General features: G+C 38.3%; 1 protein-coding gene across 1 annotated transcript; it reads left to right on the top strand.

Annotated features, from left to right (window-relative positions):
- Positions 1 to 545: 545 nt before the first annotated feature.
- Positions 546 to 22,546, top strand: LOC124872922 (calcium/calmodulin-dependent protein kinase kinase 2). Its single transcript, XM_047373357.1, has 17 exons — positions 546 to 843; positions 9,540 to 9,829; positions 9,927 to 10,268; positions 11,456 to 11,503; positions 12,374 to 12,427; positions 13,616 to 13,667; positions 13,790 to 13,923; positions 16,092 to 16,128; positions 16,318 to 16,339; positions 16,449 to 16,537; positions 17,154 to 17,353; positions 17,496 to 17,549; positions 17,668 to 17,741; positions 17,832 to 17,919; positions 19,447 to 19,578; positions 19,764 to 19,867; positions 21,387 to 22,546. Exons 2-17 carry the CDS (start codon positions 9,605 to 9,607, stop codon positions 21,457 to 21,459), a joined length of 1,728 nt encoding a protein of 575 aa, XP_047229313.1. The 5' UTR covers positions 546 to 843; positions 9,540 to 9,604; the 3' UTR covers positions 21,460 to 22,546.
- Positions 22,547 to 22,983: the final 437 nt, after the last annotated feature.

Below are 22,983 nucleotides of genomic sequence, written 5' to 3'. Positions count from 1 at the left end.
CCTCTTGAGGCCTTTACAGAACTGCTGTTTTCGCCAAATAAGATTACACAGAGGCAAACTATTTTCTTATTAGGTGACTTCTCAAGGCTGTACTGTATTTTATTGAAAGTTATCACAGTAAAGGGGGCAGAATACAAATCCAAGTCAGTTTTTTTTTAAACTAAAGAAAACCCTGTGCTTCAAAATTATTTGCCACTTTGTGTTGGTTAATTACATAAAATGTTTCTGGCTGTAACATAACAAGGAAAAACGTCTAGTAGTTTTGCCAGAAACTCCCAAACAAGCTTGACTATTTCCTCTTGAGGACACTTTAAAAATTTTAACTCAAACGTGAATTAAAGAACTTTAATTTGGGGGAAAGAAATGGTCCAAAACGTTATTTAGGTTACCAAAATTTTTCAATGCAAGTCAACAAAAAATGAAAACATCTGGTGTGTTGAAGCGTGCGTCAACACACCAGGGCAGCCGTGCAATACCCCAGCTCATCAACAGGAGGCGCTCTTGACTGTAGTGTAGACCACAAATTGAGAACTATGAAGTATTTTTATGAAGTCGTGAGAAAATGAAAAGAACGAGGAGCGGCGTACAGCGCTTCATCTGATTCAAGGGGGTTCTGTGAGTGAATTTCTCTTCACATTATGTAAATAAATACATGCTGTCAATATTTTCTCCGTCTGAAGCACTGGACCTGCGCTGTCGACTGCTCCATCAAAACATCGACTGTCACTCTGCTACATTCTCCGTCTCGCTCAACGCTAGCTAGGTGGCAGCAGTACTGTAACACATCAGTTGGAAGAAGGAACCTCGCGTTTCTGATTTTTACGCCCCTAGTAACACACCGAGGTAAGGCTCAACTAATATCAGAATGTGTCTATACAAAGGTTCGGGTCTTCGACTGGAGGATTCTTTTAGCGTTATCTTTTAACGTTACTATAATTATCGACGCCAGTTACTGCAACATCTGTATGTTGACAGCTGCTAACGTTAGCCGAGCAGCTTGACTTTGAGGCTCGGAGAGGAGTTGACTCGCTGGGACTACAAACAACGGTAACATTCGCTTCGGTGTGGCCAGCAGAGACGCCCTTTGGCATTTTGATTGTTAAAATCAATTTAACAAGTCGATTATTAACGCAACTTAGCTCTTATATCACCAGGAAAGCGATACGTTGTACTGACAGCGGCTCATAATTATGTCGTTCGTGTTTACAGTTGGGGATTTTACAATCGCACGTTTTTGATCTAATAATGTCCGAGTCTATTACAACTGCTCCAATCTACACCGGAATACGTCTACTATGTTGTTCTTGTTATTATGTAACATTAGTTACATTGAGAATCTTAAGTTGCATAACGTTCCTTCCCAGATACTGTCATCAACTTACAGTCACCACCTATGTTTGTTATTATTTGGCTGCTGTAGATTGGTAGGATATAACTTTTTTTGTATTTGTTTTGAAATGGCAACTTTTTAAGACCTTTTGTCCACCTTGATACCAGTAGCTGGTCCATGCCTAGTAGTATCCTCTAACAAAATGCATACCTGAATCTGTATGAGCATGCATGCATGGATCTGTGGAGTCTCCATAACAAAACCAAGCTACCGAACCCCGTAACCCTAAAATGCTAGTCTCATTGTCCGATGAGGAAGATGGTCATTGTGTGTCAGCGTCAACCATAATTTGAAAAACTAATTCTTCCATAATCTTAGGATGCCAAGAATGAATTTAATTAGAAAACAGGATATTGAATAGATTTGGCAAATAAAGCCATCTATGCTCATTTTCTTTATACCTTTTCAGACCTGGAAAAAATTAAATATTGTCCAAACTTTGTAGAAACCCTGATAATGAACATGAAATGCTTTTTTTTCAAATCTGTGGTCCTCCTGCAAGAATCCTAGGCTTTATTCTTAATCAGATGTCAGGAAAGTCAGGGTGGGACCAGAATTTCTTTCCTGCTGTTTGCAGCATTTGGCCCTCTTCCTTCCACCCACCTTTTGCCCGTACTGCCACTCAGCTGGCTGAAACAATGCTACTACATTTTCCCCTTGCTTTTAAGAATGGCAAATTTGGCTTTTTGTTCCTATTTGTTTGCATAAATCACATAGTCACTTGGAAACTAAATGCTGGTGGTATCAGCATCATGGGTTGGGGTTGCCAACCATCACTATTATTGAAGTAACACTGTGTTAAAACCACAGTTGGGAAGCTACAACAGCAATTACTTCACAGTTATTGGGTAAAACTCATAATGCAGATTACTCACATTCCCTTTACAGTTAGAACCCAAAATAAACAAGACGGCAAACCCTTCATAACTTCAAATGTAAACTAAAACTGGACAAAAGGACAAAAAAAGATGTGTCAAATCTTTAAAAATGAAAACATAAAAAAATGAAAACGCTCTTAAAAACACTCCAGCCTCCAGCTGAATATCATGTCTTCTATAAACAGGAAAAAAATCTTGCAAAGACATGAAGTAAAACTGAGAGATGCAAGATTCTTCAGATGATTTCCTCTTGTGTGCCGAGTTTTCAGTTATAAGCTCTTTGGCTGTCGACTTTGTTGATTCTGAAATGTGGCCCAAGTCTTCAGGAAACCTTCAGTAAGCCTAGAGAACTATTGGACAAGAAAACTGTAACAGACTGGCTGCTTAAAAGGAAATGTATTAAGAAATAAGGGATGCTGTTTGCACCGAGATGTATGTTTAGATTAGAAACCATTTAAAACACACATTGAACCTTGTTTAAATTGAGCAGTTATTGTATCGCTTGTAATTCATGTACAGAAGTTGTCAGTAAAAAGTAAACCTTGCTGTGAAACACAGAGCTTTTAACAATTTACGTTAAATATAAATATAGTTTAAATACTGTATGTAAGATTTGCGGCCTGTGATTTAGACCATAACTATTAGAAAAACAGGTAACTGTTTTCTTTATGCTCTCTTTTGTAAATTATATTTCATGTTTTTGCAATCTTTCTAAAGCAAGTTGATAATAAAACCTGAGTAGCGCAGTAAATGCTTCCATTTAACATGTTTGGTTCTGTGATTCCAAATAGCTGAAAGTATAAATAAAAAGCTGAATATTCAAGGAAGCTCTCAAGATTTCCTCTGAAGTTCTCAATAGAAAGTTGATTTTTGTTGATAATTTACAGTATATGGAAAACCTAATTCTGAAACGTGATGATGGGAAGTGATTTCAAAATTAATGTTAGAAAGACCTACTGAAATGATGGGAGGTGTTTCTTTCAACACATTTGGAAACATTGATCTGCAGGTGCTACATGAAGCTGAGGAACCAGTTTGATTTTCACACCCAGTTTTAAGTAGGACATTTCTCTCCCGCTCCTTAACAGGATTATTTTCATACCCTTTCACTATATATTGAAACATCCAGAGAAAGATTTAGTTAGAAGCGTTTTGTTTTATTTTTATAAAATGGAACAGAAGGACATTTGGAAAAGAACAAATTAGACTCAGATTTGTCACATTTAATTCAGATCGTATTTGAATTCATGCTTTAAATGATTTAAAAAACAAGGAAATTGACCAAAAACAATTATTAGAATTATTTTGGCCTGTTTGCTTCGAAGTATACTTTTCTTTTTTCTTTTTAAGGGAAATAAAAGCAACATGTTTCCATATTCCACAAGATGAGGATTTTTATTGTGCTGTTGAATGATTTCAATATTGACCACAGTTGAGCAGCACCAATGGAAATATGACAGAAAATGTTAAGTCATAGGATGTAGAAATAATGGGTGAGATATACATCATTCAGCTTAAATGTTAATTATTCCCCATATTAAATTATTTAATTAATTTGTTTGTAAAAAATAGGACATTTACTACTTTGTAGCTAAATATTAAAACTGCTGTTCATTTCATTATCCAATGTTACATTCAAAGACGTTTATATCATCCTTAGTTTTACATTAAAACACGAATGTATGTAAAAGTTAACCTGTGGTCTCATTCTGGATATCCTCTTGTAAACCGCCTTACACTTACACGCATATCGGGTGGCAGTTAAAACAATAATGTTCAGATAGTTGAAAAACATTAATATAGAAACTCACTTGTAGATAGTTTTTAAAATCGACTTATTTATATCATAATACCTAAAACATTCTACATTAAGTTAAGGTGAGATGTTGCTGTTCTGCATTATTTCTGTTTAAAAACAAAGCTCTTTTTGAATTTCCTCGGTTCCATCCGTGTTCCTATGGCGGATTTGAAGACAAATGACTGGCTCGGTTCTCAGCCGTGTGATAACACTGCTCTTAAGTTAATCTAGAAGATCCTTTCTTGCATTTACAGCAGCTTATCTCCTGCTTGGCTCCACGCACCGCTGAAACTGTTGCCCTGTGAATCGCTTAATGAAGCTTGGGATGCTCCTCTGCTCCAGATGGCCGTGGGTTGTACTGCTATGTCTGCAGGACCACGTCTGTGTCTCCATTAATGCGGTACATAACTCGGACCCCCCCACAGGCTCCGATAAGTCCTCCTTTCCTCTCCCCTCATGTCCAGATGGTCCAGGCCAACGCATGTGACTTTGGGTATAAGAGGCACAGGACAGCATCTGGATCTTGACAGCCTCTGTTATTGTTTTCCAGGACGTGAATCTAACCTAAGTCTAATGCCACCTGAAGTGGGCGTCTCTCCCACATTAAATCCTCATTTAACACTTGCCTAGCTTTTCTTCGTCTGTATCTGTTTATCACGTTTCCATATATTAACATTACCACAATCCTCTTAAAGTCTGACAAAACTTATGTAGATCTTTCTTCCTTCTCCGATTTCCTCTTCTCCTCATTCCTCAGATAATGAGAGCATAAGAAGCTGAGTGGACTTAAGAGATGGAAATTGTGGTCTTAAATTATGCAAAAAAACAAGGTCCTCATTAAACGCTGTAGAGATAATAATTAATCGTGTTGTATAACTGACATCAAAAGCTTACTCAAACGTTGCTCCTTCAGATGCATCACTCTGTATCTGCTCACCAGAGCTGAAATTGGTGCAGCTAGATGTGTTCGGGTGAATTAATTAGCGCATTAGAGCGTGTGGGAAAAAAATCAAGACTTCATTGAGGGTTCAAATGAAAACTATATTGTCTGCTTATGTTTTCACATCGGGGAAAAGCATTTTTATGGTATTTTTAAAAGCTTTGGTTTGTGATACACCAGCTCTGTAGGTAGTTAGGGCTTGCTATACATATTTTTAGAGACGTGCATTATTATCAGAGGATATGTGGTAGAATGTTTAAACCATCCAATGTACTTGTTACCTCTTACTAGTGAGTTTATCTTTCACTTTAAAGTTGCTTTGTCTGGATGGGTGCACTTCAAGAGAGAGAAGTTCACTAAAGACTATGAGAGGGAAGAAATCATGCATCAGACTGGGAAATTGTTACTTCCTGCTAGGGCTTTACAGTATCAGGAAAACATGCAACTTGTGATAATATTGGTGAATTTTATGATAGCAAAATGACTTAAGATATCCAGCTACTGGAGAAAAACTAAACTAAAATGTAACATATAAACGGTTGTTTCTGGCTGGCACCTGCTGTTTTGGTATTGAATCAACTTGGTTGTAGTTTCTTAATATCTTGACCAACATAAAACCAGCTTACCTTCTAAAATGTTTATGCTGAATTTAACAAGTGTCACCAAATAATTTACAGGTTTAAATAGCCTAAATGCATGGTATTTACTTAAATAATTAACAAACAATTAATGCAGTCTAGACCTGTGGTTGTCCAGTCTGTTCCTCTAACCCTGACTTTATATGATAATAATAATAATAACAAAGAAAAGGGTGATTAACAGGCTTCCGGAGCACTTGATGGCATCCTGAGGAGATAATGCAATCATTTGAATCTGGTTTGATGGGGCAGGGATGCATCTAAAATATGGACTGTGGGCCCAGAGACGCCAGACTGGTCTAGGCGTTTCTTCGTGACATGCTTACTGCTATAACATAAATTTGCAATTGATTTTGCAGCCCTACTCCCCACATGAATTGCTGGCGATGTTTTATTAAACCTAACCAAAAACATTACGCTAGTATGCATCAAAATAAAAGCAAAATGTTGAATCAGGAGCCCAGGATGCAGATCGTGGCAAAATGCAAGACTAAATATGTAATTATCAACTTTAGCTGTGTTAACAGGAAAAAAGGACCATTTAAAATTTTTGGCAACATTTCTTTGATTTTTATTTTAACACCTCCATCCTTGTTGACACCCCTGTGAAAAAAGTGTAAATGCCTTAGAATAAATTAAGATTTTATTGCAGTAATAATAAAAAACAAAATAAAAAACAAATAAATATTAAAACAAATGTTAGGTTAGGTTAAGTTAAGTTAAGTTAAGTTAAGTTAAGTTAAGTTAAGTTAAGTTAAGTTAAGTTAAGTTAAGTTAGGTTAAGTTAAGTTAAGTTAAGTTAAGTTAAGTTAAGTTAAGTTAAGTTATACGTGGTTGAACATGAAGTTTTTCTTTATGCCAGTCACATTGGTTGGTGGAAGCACATTTTACCAGCTTCTTTTCGGCAAGCTGCTGTTTGTGGTTAAAAGGCATTATTGAAGGAAAGCTAAAATTTTGATAAAAGAGCAAACTTGACATTTGCTTCAAAACAGAGTCTCTTGTCAGCATTGGTCAAAAAAATGCAAATCACAAGGCAACAGGCAGGAAGTCACTCAAGCATGGGTTATTAGCATGAGTGTAAATGTAATTGTAAATCAGAGAGCATAAATTTGCCTTTTAGAGTAAAGGATGCTGTTGCAGCTTCTAGACATAAACTGTATAAAATCCTATACAGACTAACCCTTAAAGCTGGAGGTCATTCTGCTTTAATTTCTGATTTTTGTTGGACCTTTTTTACAATCATACCTGAAAGTGAATAGTTCCCTTACAGTTTCATAAAAAGTGTTTGCCCCCTTACAGGCGTTTCAGATCATCAAACAAATTTTAATATCAGATAAATGCGTTTTAAAAAAATGGTTATTAAGGGAGAAAAGTTTGTTAACTCTACCTGGTCCTATCTGAAAAGTATTTGCACTCTAAAGGTAATAAGTGGTTGTACCACTCTTAGCAGCAACAAGAGCCATCTAGTGATGTTTGGCCCACTCTTTTTCACAGAATCGTTTTATTTCAGCTGCACTGGCGGATTTCCAAGAATGAACAAACAGCCTGGCTGCCTCAGACCGTCACATTGACTGTTGGTATGATGTTCTCCCTGAAACATTGGGGCTAGTTTTATGCCAGATGTAGTTTGCTGAAAACTTCCCACAAAGCCCTGCTTCTGTCTCGTTGGGCACATAAAATTTTTCCCAAAGTCTTAAGGATCATCTAAATATTTTTTTTTTTATTTTGACAAATGTAAGATGGGTCTTTCGTGTTTGTTTTTTTATCAGCGGTGGTCCGGACCTTCAAACTCTCCCGCAGATACAATTTTTGTTCAGTCTCTTTCTAATTGTTGAATCGTGAACACCGACCTTAACTAACACAAGTGGGATCTGCACTAGATGTCGTACTGAGTTCTTGGTGAGACCGCCTTGATGTGTTGTCGATGCGCTTTTGGAGAAATTTGGCCGAACCGCTATTCGTGGGAAGGTTTTCTACTCTTCCAGATTTTCTCTATGCGTGGATAACGTTTCTCATGGTGGTTCGCTGGTGTCAAAAAGCCTTACAAATGTCTTTGTAGCCATTTTCATGCTGTTTTTTGTAAATGTATGAATTAGTTTGTTTCTCAGTAACCAGGTTTGGGTAGGACTACAGTACAGACCAAACGTTTGGACACACCTTCTCATTCAAAGAGTTTTCTTTATTTTCATGACTATGAATATTGTAGCTTCACACTGAAGGCATCAAAACTATGAATTAACACATGTGGAATTATATACTGAACAAAAAAGTGTGAAACAACTGAAAATATGTCTTATATTCTAGGTTCTTCAAAGTAGCCACCTTTTGCTTTGATTACTGCTCCGCACACTCTTGGTATTCTGTTGATGAGCTTCAAGAGGTAGTCACCTGAAATGGTTTTCACTTCACAGGTGTGCCCTGTCAGGTTTAATAAGTGGGATTTCAAGCCTTATAAATGGGGTTGGGACCATCAGTTGTGTTGTGCAGGAGGTGGATACAGTACACAGCTGATAGTCCTACTGAATAGACTGTTAGAATTTGTATTGTGGCAAGAAAAAACACTGGGAAAACTTTGAAAGTGTCCCCAAGTGCAGTCGCAAAAACCATCAAGTGCTACAAAGAAACTGGCTCACATGAGGACCGCCCCAGGAAAGGAAGACCAAGAGTCACCTCTGCTGCAGACAATAAGTTCATCCGAGTCACCAACCTCAGAAATCGCAGGTTAACAGCAGCTCAGATTAGAGAACAGGTCAATGCCACACAGAGTTCTAGCAGCAGACACATCTCTAGAACAACTGTTAAGAGGAGACTGTGTGAATCAGGCCTTCATGGTAAAATAGCTGCTAGGAAACCACTGCTGAGGACAGGCAACAAGCAGAAGAGACTTGTTCGGGCTAAAAAACACAAGGAATGGACATTAGACCAGTGGAAATCTGTGCTTTGGTCTGATGAGTCCAAGTTTGAGATCTTTGGTTGAACGGATGGACTCTACATGCCTGGTTCCCACCGTGAAGCATGGAGGAGGAGGTGTGATGGTGTGGGGTTGCTTTGCTGGTGACACTGTTGGAGATTTATTCAAAATTGAAGACATACTGAACCAGCATGGCTACAACAGCATCTTGCAGCGGCATGCTATTCCATTCGGTTTGCGTTTAGTTGGATCATTATATATTTTTCAACAGGACAATGACCCCAAACACACCTCCAGGCTGTGTAAGGGCTATTTGACCAAGAAGGAGAGTGATGGGGTTCTGCGCCAGATGACCTGGCCTCCACAGTCACCGGACCTGAACCCAATCGAGATGGTTTGAGGTGAGCTGGACTGCAGAGTGAAGGCAAAAGGGCCAACAAGTGTTAAGCATCTCTGGGAACTCCTTCAAGACTGTTGGAAAACCATTTCAGGTGACTACCTCTTGAAGCTCATCAACAGAATACCAAGAGCGTGCGGAGCAGTAATCAAATCAAAAGGTGGCTACTTTGAAGAACCTAGAATATAAGACATATTTTCAGTTGTTTCACACTTTTTTGTTCAGTATATAATTCCACATGTTAATTCATAGTTTTGATGCCTTCAGTGTGAAGCTACAATATTCATAGTCATGAAAATAAAGACAACTCTTTGAATGAGAAGGTGTGTCCAAACTTTTGGTCTGTACTGTAGGTTGGTTAGGATAGTGTCTTCTCTTACTATATGGAATCATTCTTCAATAACAGATGTTTGTGTTTACTCAAGTCATCTTTGTCTGCTATTAGAAGTTGTTTAATCTGAAGCAAAATCAATAATAGTAGAAATATTTTAGGGAGGAAGGTCTCTATAAAATATGTAATAAGAGTATCTAAATGGCTACCATATTTTCAGGACATCATGTTATATTGTGCAAATTCTTTTTCTAAGGCACAATTCGCCTTGAGGTTGCAGTCTGATGGAAGAGCGGTTGTCTAGTTTTGGGAAGAGGCACCATGTTTCCGTGTCATGTAACTGCTTGGCACTCTGCTGAGTCTTCGGCGTCCTGCGGCAGTCATGCACCCTCAGTGCAACAACCTCTCCCTGATCTGCTGTGCAGCTGTCCTGCTCCACCTTTAAACACCCACTCTGAGACACCGTCCCCAGACCCCATGGAGTCCCTCATTGTGGTCACGGAGTACGAACCAAGTCAACCACCTGAAGAGGCCGGCGAGGAAGAGGTGAGGTGAAACATGATGATTTTATATTGTTTAAAAAAAGTGAAATGTGTAAATATTCTTTCAAACATGTGAAATGAAAATCAATTTGTCATGTCAGGTTGAAGAGATGGACAGCTCTGAGACACCGGAGCCAGCGTCCTCAGCAGGACCACCTTTCCGGACTCCATCCTGTGACCTGCTGTCCCATACAGTTGGTCGGCCCGAGGTTCTGCTGCCTGAAAGCCAAGAGCAAAGGGGCAGATTAAGTTTGTCTGACCGGAAACTCTCTCTGCAGGAGCGCTCGCACACTGCCACCTCACCCTGCAGCTCACCTGGACTGAACGGGCGCTATATTTACCCGTCATTACCTTACTCTCCCATCACATCGCCCCACTCCTCTCCACGCCTGCCCCGCCGACCCACTGTGGAGTCCCACAGTGTCTCCATCACAGATCTCCAGGTATGATACTGCCTTTAGACTGGAATCAATTTGATTTTGAAGACATCTTTATTATTAGTTTGGTATTATTGATTTATAAATTCAGATTTCATTTAAATTCTGTACCAGTACTTCTGAGCATAGACTACAGGGTTCCTAAACTTTAGTCAAATCATGTGTTGAAGAATTCATAGAGAATCTGTAAATTTGAAGTCATAAGCACCACGGAAGTACATTTGAATATATAATCTTTGGTTTTCTTGCACCCAGACATACTGTATTCTCTGGAGGCTTGAGTCAAGCATCACACATGAATGGACAAACTAATACTGACACAGAGTAACTCTCTGAAGTGCTCCTCCTTAACTTTTGTTAGTGTACCACAGTATTAAACTTGACTATTTAGAATTACATGTACATTTCTTCTTAAAAGCAGCACCACTGGTTACGATGAAGCTTTGGCTGCTGCAGGTAAGGTTTTATAGACTGAGTGAACGTAGCTGCTAGCTGTGTTAGACCTAGATGTGGGTATTTAGTGCTCCATCCTGCAAAGGTTCTTTTATACTGGGATCAGATTTAGTTTTAAAGTGACATATTTTGTAGTAACAAGTTATCTTTGTTAAGTACTTGACTGTAAGTTTCTTTGTTAAATAAATACTCAAATTGACTGCATTTGGGATCATTTTTAACACTCATCTGAAAGTCTGTTTATTTGTTGAATACCTACTCTGGTCTGTGATGGTAAAACAGCCCTGAAGAACTGGAGTTGTACCATGCCCCATATTTAATGCTGTTATTCCTCTCATGTCAGCTCCACTCTCAGTTTTTTTATTATTTCCCACATTTCACTGCAATGTTTTGGGGTATTTGATGGGTGCTAACAGAAATCAGTTATTGAAGAAAAATACATAAAAACAACATTGCCGATTACCATCTAAATATATTTATTTTTAATAAAATAATTAAAGGTGGGTATGGTTTCCATAAGCTCAAATGGCTTAAGTTGTCTTGATTTAAAAAAACAATGAAAATATTACCTACTTTGTAGCAATTGAATGCAATTGGCTTTGTTTGATCAGAAGAGGATCAGATTTTGTGGAAATATCCAAGAAACTGCCTATCTAGAGTATTTTACCACTGATAATTTCTGCTGAAAAGTGGAAAAAAAAATCTTCCTTTTTCTTCTTTTCTGTCTGTGTCTCCTGTAGGACTGTGTTCAGCTCAACCAGTACAAACTGAAGGATGAGATTGGAAAGGTACCATCTTTGACCACTTACTGATTGCTCCCTTTCACTGACTCTTCCATTTCCCTTCTCCTCTCTGGCTGCTGCATTTCTGTCAAGTAAACGCACATCACCAAGGAAGTGCAGTAACAGCCTCTGATATGCTCTCTCCCGTCTGTCCTCGTTTTCCAAACTCTGTGTAAACCACCCATCCATGAGAGAGTTGGAAGATGGATGAGAGGCTGGTATAAATAGTGCTCTCTAAGGATTGTGCAAGGCTTAATGGATGGGGGTTTGTGCGAGGGAGTAGATATGTGTATGTATGCATGGTTTAGATTGTTAGTATTGTGGAGCAGGATGATGGTATCTGTGAATTTCATTAGAAAGATGTAATGTTTGTAGATTCAAGCCTTTTAAGATCATTGGAGAGACTCCTGTTATGGAATCATCACTTTGGACTGTGGGGTGAGCTATCTGCTGTCTCTCCATGCTACAATCTGCTCCCCCAGCAGGGACCTGGTCTGCTCTCTCTCTCTCTCTGTTTGTTTTGTTGTGTATGAATTTGTCTGCACAGGCCTCTAATTGGGCCCACTCTCTACACAGAGATTCCCGTGTGAGGGCGGTGGGGTTGGAGGGCTGCGGGGGAGGGGGCTGTGTGATGGCACAAACCAGATCCAGTTTCCTTAATTAGCCTGAAATCTAAAGTGAAAGAGTGATAGAGGGATGATTTGAATTTCTGTCTTCTCACTTTGAAGCAGCTCGTTCTCTTTCAGTATGGGCCCACGCACTTCAGCTTCTCGGTTTTCTACATTTTAATAATGTTTATTTTGTGTGTAATGTGGGTTTTTTTTTTTGTGCCCTTTTTACTTTATGTTATTTGCTTTTTTATTTTCTCTTACACAGGGCTCTTATGGTGTTGTCAAGCTAGCTTACAACGAGGATGACAACACATACTATGTGAGTATTGCGAAGCCCACTCGCACAGCCTAACCTTACAATAATAATCCGCCTGCGATTTGTATGTTCAGGCTACTTCTGTGGGAAAGTTCATAATGTCGTTTACATTTCAGAATTTATCTGTATTTGGAAAAAAACAGCACCTTGCAAAAGTAATCATACACCTTGAGATTTCTCAGGCTGTTAACATGTTACAACAGCAACCATTTAGTATTTTTATATGAGGATTTCATGTGATCAACACATGTGGTATAATTGGGAAGTGCAAACTAAAGGATACATGATAATCAATCTGACAAGTGTGGCGTAGATTTGTATGAAGCCCCCCTTAGTCAACACTTTCACTGCAGTTATGCTCTCTTTGTCAGTGGATGGATAGTATCTGAGAATATTGTTTTTTTCTAGTTTGCCACAGATACCGTGGATATAGGTATAGACTCTGACTGAGCCATTGTAACACACTGTAATGCACTCACCCACCCACTCACACATAGAGGCCGTTTAGAGAGACCACTGAACCTAACAGTCATGTTTTTGGACTGTGGGAGGAAGCTGGAGTACCCGGAGAGAACCCACGCATGCAAACTCCATGCAGAAAGACCCCAGACTGGGATTCTAACCCACGACCTTCTTGCTGCAAGGCAACAGTGTGCCACAAGACCACTGTGCAGCCCAAGGGTTTTGGAAAGGGCCTCAAGGTTTCTCATCTGACAAAACCACTGTCTTCCATATTATTGCATGTCCATCACACAATGTCTAAAGAAAATACAAAGTTTTTATGCTTGTAATGTAAAAAAAAAACGTGAAAAGATTTAATACTTTTCTTACTTTATTATTTATCTTTTCTTACTTTATTATTTATCTTTTTGCACACTGTGTTTGTTAAGAACCACTTTTGAGTCTACCTTGTATAATCATTTGTTCTGATAGCTGCTGAAAAACATTAAATATCACAACCAGCCAAAGCATTTTCTATGGAGTATGCGACTGGCATCTGTACAGTAGGTGTATGAGTGGGTGCGTTGTCAGTATAGCAGCATCTGACTGTGTGGTATCTAACTCGTGTTTTTTTCCCTTCTGCCTCTTTGTTCATCTTTTCCCTGGATCTCCTGCCCACTGGGCTCTCCCACCCCCTGTCTTCCTTCTAATCCTCAACCAAATCTAAACCTGTTTTCCTCGCTGGTGTAGGCGATGAAGCTGTTGTCCAAGAAGAGGCTGTTGAGGCAGGCAGGTTTTCCGCGTAAGTCAGGAGCAGGGTCTCTAATGCTGCAGTGGTAGATAAACAATAAAGCTCACTTGTCTAGTTTTTGACTTGTTTCTAATCCCTCACTGTTCACCATTTATTGTCGTCTTCTACATCAGGGAGACCGCCGCCTCGTGGAACTAGAGCAGTCCCTGAGGGTCCCGCTCAGCATAAAGGGCCACTGGAACGAGTTTATCAAGAGATAGCCATTCTAAAAAAACTGGACCATCCTAATGTAGTTAAACTAGTAGAGGTGAGTAATGCTAAATCATGTAGTTTAATTCAGCTGGTTTAATTTAGTTTAACAGTGATGTAAGAAAGTGTTCTTGGTTTTTGTCAAAACTAAGTCTTATAGATCATCAAACAAATGTTAATAATATGAGTAAATACTAAAAGTCATTTTCAAAAGATGATTTTATTTATTAAGGAATTAAGCAATCCAAACCAACATGGCCCGGTGTGAAACTACAACTACACCCCTTGTTTAATCATTAATTAACTGTGATTAATCACATTTTTTGGACAGCAAGACCCAGGCCTGAATACTACCAGACCTATGGATTCAGGAAACCGCTTATATAAAGCTTGTCTGACAACACGAAGCAGGCTACAAGACTTCACATTATGGCCCAAAGTAAAGAAACTGAAGCACGAAACAGAAATAAAGTCACTGATCTGTAGGTCTGGAAAAGGCTACCCAGCAATCTCAGCTTTGGGAGTCCAGCAAGCAGTGATATCATAATGACATTTTTCACAGTTACAGGATGTTTACTGGTGATTCTGGCAATTTGTTTCTATGCCTATTTGTTTTATAAATGTCATTTGTATTATGTACACATTTGTTACCTTTATATTTGGGCTCCCCAGGTTGCAAATTGTCTTATTTTCCTACAAATCCATTATTCTTTTATTGTAGTTTATTCTCTTCTAGTTTGTTGAACGTTGCCCCAAGTGTTGGTTAAGTAGTAAAGTGCTGGTTGCATTGTAAACTGGGCCTTTCTTATTTGCAGCTAAATCTGGCAGGAAGGGGGAGTAAATAATTACTAAAACTAGATCAAGATCAAGATCTAATGGAACAAAATCTAGTTTGAGACAGACAACAAACAAAGTTTGATGGAGCTATTTTGAGGAAGCTAAAATACAAACATGGAGAAATTTGTTGATAAGGACCTGTCAATAGCCTTTAAATAAATTGTCATAGAATAATCACACAAAAAATCCATGTCTTTATTTCGGTACATTTATGGTTAGATAAAAAATCCCGATAAAGAAATCCTTTTGTACCATTGATGGTACATTTATTGGTACTCCTATCAGTCCTTATGAAGGTGACGCTGTTTTAAAACTACAGTTCACAGGCTGCAGCTGGTTGGCAAGCTGCGTTAAATAAAAGCAATTAGATCACACCAAATGTTATGTTGTGTTAGTACAGTGATACCATGAAACCCTTATGTTTTTACGTTACGGTTAGCATAACGCGAGAATCTCATACCAGCCCATGTTTAACGCACAGTTAGAAGGATGGTAAGTAAAGATGGTAAGTCTCCAAAGGTCACTGTTGGAGAACTGCATCAAAGAGTGGCGTCTTGGGTTCAACAAATCGTTGATTATTTAGGAGTAAAACCAAAAAAAAACTGTTTTTGTCCTCAAAGCACAAACATAAGTATGTGGAGCTAAAAAATCTGCTACAACTTTATTTGTAGCTTTGTGGTTTAGTCAAGTTAGACTAAAACTTCGCTTTTCAGCAAAAAGAAAAAACCCTGCAGGTGGGTTTGACATGAGCCAAAGGATGAATATGTGGGAGAGCATCTCATGCTCATTGTTAAGTACGGTGGACGATCTGTGATGCCATGGGCCTGATTCTCCTCCCAAGTCCCAGGGAACTATGCTAGAGAACACCTCAAAATACCCGGAGATTTTGAACAAACGTCCGGTCACTGCCTGAAACTTATCATTGGGTCTTTTAAAAGGTGTGTGCTCTAATTTTGCGAAATATAATAGAAGAAGACCAAGTGTTGTATAAAGTATTGACTGCAGGAATGACAATAGGTGTTTTATAAAACTGATTTATAAAACAAACTGATTTAATAACAACAGACTTTTGTTTTGTTCACTAAATAAATGTACATAAATTAAATGATTAATTTTTAGAGTTTGACATAATAAAGCTACTGCAATTGAAAAACAAAATATTTTTAAGGATTTTTACACACCTTCACCATTATGCCAATAACTGTTGAGGTTATTTATTATGTTGCACCTTAAAGCACAAGTGTCTCATCAACACTGCCGTTCCATTTAAACATCCCAGACAGCAATTTGTGCCCTACTGTTAGATATTCCAGTGCATGCGAATGATAAAAATGAGATTTTGTGTTTGCATTAACGCTCATTTCCTGTTCCCCCATGCTGTGGTGCCAGGTTTTGGATGACCCCAGTGAGGACCATCTGTACATGGGTATGTTCCAGCCAAACTGTCAGCGTTCAGACTGCAAACAGACATAACACAGTCAGTTTTTACTAAAATAAAACATATGGAATTATTAGTTATTATTATTTAATTAACATTTGCAGTAAAACAGCATTTTTCTGAGGTTGTTGGATTTCTTCACAATCTTCATCTTTTTTTTTTTTTTATTTGTCACAGTGTTTGAGCTGGTGAAGCAAGGGTAAGATAAGCCTCTTTTATGGTAATGATTATAGGACTGGAATGGACTCAATCTCATTAGTCCTGCTCATAGCGAGTGTATGTGTGTGTACCTGTTTATGTGAGTTCAGGGCTGTGATGGAGGTGCCAACTGATAAACCCTTCAGTGAGGACCAGGCCCGTTTTTACTTCAGGGATCTGCTGAGAGGAATCGAGTACTGTGAGTCCCTCAGACCACTTGTAAATTCTTTTTTCATTTAATGTAGAATGTAAATTGAATCTGTCTCAGTGATATATTATAGCTACTATACTTATATGCATTTTATCTTTAGGTAAAACAAAATGTGCTGTGAAAAATCATCCCTGTCTTGGTATAGACTTTAAAATGCTCTCATTGTATCATTAAGGTTTATTTTCACGATGGCTTCACAAAGTTCTTCGTGTAAGATTTTCTTCACTCTAGCCACCCACGAGGCTCATTTCCCATGATTTCTGTGACTGCTAATGCATTTCAGCTCGAGAGAAGAGCTTTTAAACAAGTGTTGTCTAGGAGACTATTACCGGGAAGGAAGGAGAGGGAGGATTTTATGCCTCGGACTCAAAAAACCTCTGAACTTATCATAGCAATCATATCAAAAGAAACCAATGGTGTTATATTGCTGAAATTCAAGCAGGAGATCACCACAAACGTAATATATTATTTCTTCACGTGATAAGCAGGAATTTTGGCTGTTAGTTCAGACGTTTATTCAGAGATTTTTTATGATCTCCAGACCTCTTTTTCTCAAGTAGTATTCTGAGCCTCTAATAGTCTTACCACCTCGTTGCTTTAACAGTGCATTACCAGAGGATCATCCACAGAGATGTCAAACCCTCTAACCTATTGGTGGGAGAAGATGGACACATCAAGATTGCTGACTTTGGAGTTAGTAACCAGTTTGAAGGTGCTGATGCCCTGCTAACCAGCACGGTGGGAACACCTGCTTTCCTTGCGCCTGAAACACTTTCTGAGACCAGAAAAAATTTCTCTGGGAAGGTGAGGCAGTGTCTGTGGGTAGCTACTACCACCTGGAGGCAGTTTTCAGTACTGCAAAACAACACTGTTGGTTTTTCAGAGATTATTTCTTTTTGTTTACTAGATTATATGGCTTTAAAGTATTTACTGTTTATTTTCAAAGGCGTTGGATGTCTGGGCGATGGGAGTGACGCTTTACTGCTTCGTCTTTGGCGTGGTGAGTGTGTGCACTGGAAGAAATAGATACTGCTTGTCCTTTAAAGAGTTAGTCCCAAATGTCACCCTGGTGGTCTTCCATTAAAAACTAACACAAATGCAAATTATTATCTCCACAGTGTCCTTTCATGGATGAGCGCATTCTTAGTCTACATCAAAAAATCAAGACCCAACCTGTGGTGATACCAGAACGGTATGTTTTACTGCTGGTTTATGTAACTCAAAACAGTTTGTTGCTGTTTACTCTAAAGCTCTGTATTGCTGGTTTTTACTGTGCCAACAGTGCAGACATATCAGACGACCTCAAAGATTTGTTGTTGAAAATGCTGGACAAGAATCCAGAGACCAGGATATCAGTGACAAAGATAAAGGTGACCATTTTCTATGCAATTTCTGAATTAAATCAAATTTGTTGATGGAAGGGATTTTAATTTGATACGATATAAGGACTCTACAGTTTTATAGCTGGGTTTTTAATAAAGTTTTAGTTTTCAACTTCTGACCCTACAACATGACCAGTTATAAAAGACAGTACAACATTTGTGTTCAGTCATATCTCTCCTCTCTGCTCATGTCCAAAACTTGAGAAACACAAATGTACCTTTTAAAAAATGTGTTTTTCTATTTAGCATGAAGCAGATCATGATACAGTATTTTCTTGTATGTTGTATAATACTTTTCCTTTAATATAGAGGATCCTCTCAGTAACTCCTCTCCATGTTACCGCATCACCGAATGTCGGAAGTAGAAAGAGTTACTGTATCGCCAAAAGTTATTCATTTGAATAATTGACTTCAGGTGTTCTAATCAGTTTTACATCCACAGGTGTATATAATCCAGCAGCTAGGAGACCTAACGGACCGGCATCCCACTCAGGAGGAGCCCAGTCTGCCTCTAATTCACCACATTGGCAAATAACAACTTGTGAAAATAAAATAAAAATGCACTCAGTGTGCATTAGCATCCCCATCGACTTAGTTTATATTAGTGAGCTAAACGTCAATTGTCTTAAACACAGCAGCAGTGAACCAGCACCTTTGATGTTTTATTCGTGAAGGTTTAACTGCAGTACATTATTCCAGAGGTCACCGTCTGCCCCCAGCCTCAAACTCAGCAAGTCTGTCCACAGTTTTCTAACCTAAAGTCTTTATAAACCAATGCTCAACATGTGGTTAGAAGAAGTTAAAATACTGATGTACAATCTGATGTTAGTTCGTTTAGAACACTGTGAAAAATGTTGTCGGTGCTGTAGCTAATTATCTGGGGTGAAACCATGATGTTGGAAAGTTAGTTGCTGGTTTAATATATTGATCCACAGACATCAGCAGAGGACATCTTAAAACTAAAAACCTTGTTAAAACAACACATCTTACCTGAAAACCATTATCGTTCCTCGGAATCCACACCTGCAGCTAATTAATAGTCTAACCTTAACCCTACACCAGACTGACATCTAATGCAGAAAAAATTGTTTAATAATCCTGGTGTTACATGTAGAACGTGTGTTTTTGTGTTGCTAAAAAACCACTGTACACCTCTGCAGATAGGTGTTTAATTTGACAAAATGATCTGGTTTCTGTTGAAAGCAATGGGATGCCGTGCTTTCCCGTTCCAGACACCATATATGGAAGTGCGGTTTCTGTTTTATGAAGGCCTGCATGCCTCTATAGGCTCTCATTGTGTCAGAAAAGTGTGTACTAAAAATACTTAGCGGCTTTGAGACGCAAAATAAATTGGGCAGTATTTATATTTATATTGTCAGAATGTGTAGGTTTCCTTGGGAATAAAAATGGTTTCCTGTAGAAATGTGTAAACATGTTCAAATAGTTTACTTATTTCTTTTTTTGTTGTTTGATATGTTAACTCAGGTCTAACATTAGTCTCTTTATTGTGTCCAGGCACATCCGTGGGTGACACAACACGGCGCTGAGCCTCTTCCTCCTGAGGATGACAACTGTTGTTCACTGATTGAGGTCACAGAGGAGGAAGTGGAGAACTCTGTTAAGCACATCCCAAGCCTGGCTACAGTGGTGAGCTTCTCAGTTCATGAATATTAACAAAATACAATAGTCACTAGCGAGTATAACTGGCATTTTTTCTAAAGTTGTTAAAGAATCAGGTTAGAAGTATCTAGATCTGTGTAAAAAAGAAAAAATTAAAACACTCTTAAAGCGATCATCTTTGGACCTGTATTGCTTTTTACTACTTTTTACAGATACTGGTCAGAACCATGTTAAGGAATCGCTCCTTTGGGAATCCCTTTGACCTGACCCGGAAGGAGGATCGCAGCAGTTTGGTTGCTCCAGGACATACATTTACGTGAGTATTAATTGGAGGTCGATCTCGAGACACCATGACAGCAGTTGGAGTCCTTGTGCAATGTGGTTTCACCACAGCATCCTTTCATTATGCTGCTGTGTCATTTTCCTCTCAGGAAGTTTATGTCAGGGATTGTTAGTAGACCGTCATTATCCTCGGAGAAGTCGAGATAATGCTATTTTTCATTGGGGGTAAGAAGGGTTTCAAGTTTTTGATACATTAAACTTTGTACTAAAATTGAAGAAGGAATTATTAAGTAATATATATAGGTTATTCTGCTTGTCAAAAAAACATAAATTAAACTAGTTCTTGGTGTTACACACTTTATGTTATACAGAGGATACTCTAAACATCATTAATTTAAGTCTATTTTGCTGTAATACTAGATGTTGTAAATTCATGAACTGCTTTGTGATTTTTTGAAGGAAGCAATTTTCTTCAAACATACTTTTAAAAAAAATAAAAATAAAATCTTTTTATGATTCTTATTTTTTCTCTTCTCCTGTTTTTGTATTTTCAATTTTTGGCTTCAGATTTCATAAAAGAAAAGTCAGTTTAGCTTTAAAAAGGCACAAGCTCACTGTCTCTTGTCTTCCCGCTGTTTAATTCGACCCGTCAGAGAGCTGAAGTAGGTCAAAGTGGCGCCTGGAGCGGCCGACATTTTTCTCCATGAAGCATCCTTTCTGACTCAGCTCTTAAGCACTGTTGGTCTTTTAATGTTGTCAGGTAGTGATAATAAATCCCCCTGCGTTCCGGTGCTGCTGGCACTGATCAGATCAGCAATCAGCTGATTAGGTTTGTGAAATGCTCATTTAAAGCATCAATAATTAATGAAGATGGTGGCATCGGTTAGCAGGAATACTGAGATAATGGGAGGGTATGAATTTTGCATTTAAACTGTCTCCATGCAGAACAATCCTCCACAAAAACATTTATCTGATTAGACTTTTATAGTGCGTAATGCTGTGCCTATGAGTTGCTTCTCAGGTTGTGGAAAACCAGAGCTGTTCATTTATAAAGCTAGTTAAGGACTGGCTCCAGCCCCCAACTACACACAGAACCAACAGGCCCAGAGTAGTTTTGGAAAGAAAAACAAGGAGAGCAAACACTGATTATGGCAAAAATAGCTCTGTCAATGACTTCATCCAACTGAGACAACCAGGGCAGCAGTACTTTCTATAGAAAAAACCAAGGAGAGCACACAAAGTTAATGGCAGCATCTAAACACTGAAGGTAATCCTGGTTACAAAAGTCAACCTGAACAAATGCAATAAATATTCTATATTGAAAGAGGGTTAAAACTAATTACGGATCAAGTTTTTAATTTCTTTTCTAGAAACATTTGTACTTCAGTTGCTCTGTGTGCTTTAGAAAATAAGTCTGTCTTGCATTAAATAACCATTGGGTAGTGGCTTCGATTTCCTGAACAGGGCTTTAAAATCCTTGCATTTGTTATTCGGTTGCGTGAGATTAGCATTGGCTCATGGCGTTGCTATAACTGCTCTCTGTTGTCACTCAGGAAGCAAGAGAGCGCTGATGGTGTGAGAAGCATGGACCTGCCCTTCGTAGGAGAAGACGAGGCTCTTTCCTGATACAAACGGCTTCATATGCATACTGATATCTTCCTGCCTGTAACTGCACAACACGACACCCCTTTACTCTTTTAAACTGGTTGTCAACACTTGTGGACAATAACTTTTAGGTTGGATGGGAAGAATAAAAAAAAAGGGAAAAACTCATGATCTAAAGCACTTTGGTGACGATTTTGTGACTATGACTATCTTTTTTCTTCTTGTACAGCATACTTTGGGATTATTGGGTTTGTGACTGTCATGTGTGAACCTTCCAGTGGGTTAACCCCCATAAACCTTGAAATGTCACTCCCTTTTCCTAAACCTACACATCCCGTCCTCCTGTCCTGCATGCAGTTATAGTCACAGCATGCCTCGTCTCAGGCTTCAACGGTCCAGTTTCAGGTTTTCAACATAGTTTAACTTCTAGTTTCCCTCCTTGTTTTTGCTTGACAAGACCTTCAGGTGTGCTAGGCTGATAAGAAAGGGTATGGTTATGTTCACCATCGCAACTGACCTTCTCTTTGACAGAGAACACCTCCTGACAAAGATTGTCTAAGTTCAGACTGTGTTAGAGTAGCGGTGCCCAGTTTTGTTATGTATTGACTGTACAATTTACCAAAAAAGGACAAAGGGAAGTGAAAACATGTTTACTTCATCGAATGCATGCATTTATTTTACAAGATATTTATCTTAATTCCCACACTTTACGTTTGACATGTACTGCAATTAATAGAAAGTTTTAAACTATTTAAAATGGTTAATATAGTGCTGTGTGAACAATCACATTTGTCTTTACTGCATATGGACAGCATAGGAGGAAAAAAAAAGAGCCTTTATATCGGGTAAAACTCATACTTTCAGTGAAGTTTGTTTTTAGATGTTTACACTCGAATTTACAGCTCAGAGAGCCGCAGCAAGCTGAATATTAAAGTCCGCCTGTAATGCACGTGAGAACAGAAGAATGTGTTGGTGCAAAGTTGTTGTTTCCTTAAATATTTTAAACAAGCATAGTGTTTTATTGTGCTACAGAGGCAGTTTTACACATTCCTGCTGCATTGTTTTATGATTTACTTGATGACAACAGAACCTCAAATCAAAAATCAAATCTTTTTGTTATGTTTTTTGTTTCATCTAGCTAGATTTGTGTTATTTAAAGACAAGGACCATATTAATAAATGCATAGGTTTGCAAAGTAATTAACAAACAACTTCAAGACTTGTTATGGAGCTATACAGGTCCTTCTCAAAATATTAGCATATTGTGATAAAGTTCATTATTTTCCATAATGTCATGATGAAAATTTAACAATCATATATTTTAGATTCATTGCACTCTAACTGAAATATTTCAAGTCTTTTATTGTCTTAATACAGATGATTTTGGCATACAGCTCATGAAAACCCAAAATTCCTATCTCACAAAATTAGCATATTTCATCCGACCAATAAAAGAAAAGTGTTTTTAATACAAAAAACGTCAACCTTCAAATAATCATGTACAGTTATGCACTCAATACTTGGTCGGGAATCCTTTTGCAGAAAT

The sequence above is a fragment of the Girardinichthys multiradiatus genome, chromosome 8, assembly GCF_021462225.1.
Source record: "Girardinichthys multiradiatus isolate DD_20200921_A chromosome 8, DD_fGirMul_XY1, whole genome shotgun sequence".
NCBI lineage: Eukaryota > Metazoa > Chordata > Actinopteri > Cyprinodontiformes > Goodeidae > Girardinichthys > Girardinichthys multiradiatus.
The sequence above is the reverse complement of the archived record's forward strand: the minus strand, read 5'-3'. Positions and strand labels throughout refer to the sequence as shown.

Bases quoted from the DNA above. Each gene is read 5' to 3' on its own strand.
- LOC124872922 (XM_047373357.1), top strand. From the start codon at position 9,605: ATGTTTCCGTGTCATGTAACTGCTTGGCACTCTGCTGAGTCTTCGGCG. The intron at 11,504-12,373 runs GTACCATCTTTG...TCTCTTACACAG, and splicing joins TGAAGGATGAGATTGGAAAG to GGCTCTTATGGTGTTGTCAA. The intron at 17,550-17,667 runs GTGAGTGTGTGC...TTATCTCCACAG, and splicing joins ACTGCTTCGTCTTTGGCGTG to TGTCCTTTCATGGATGAGCG.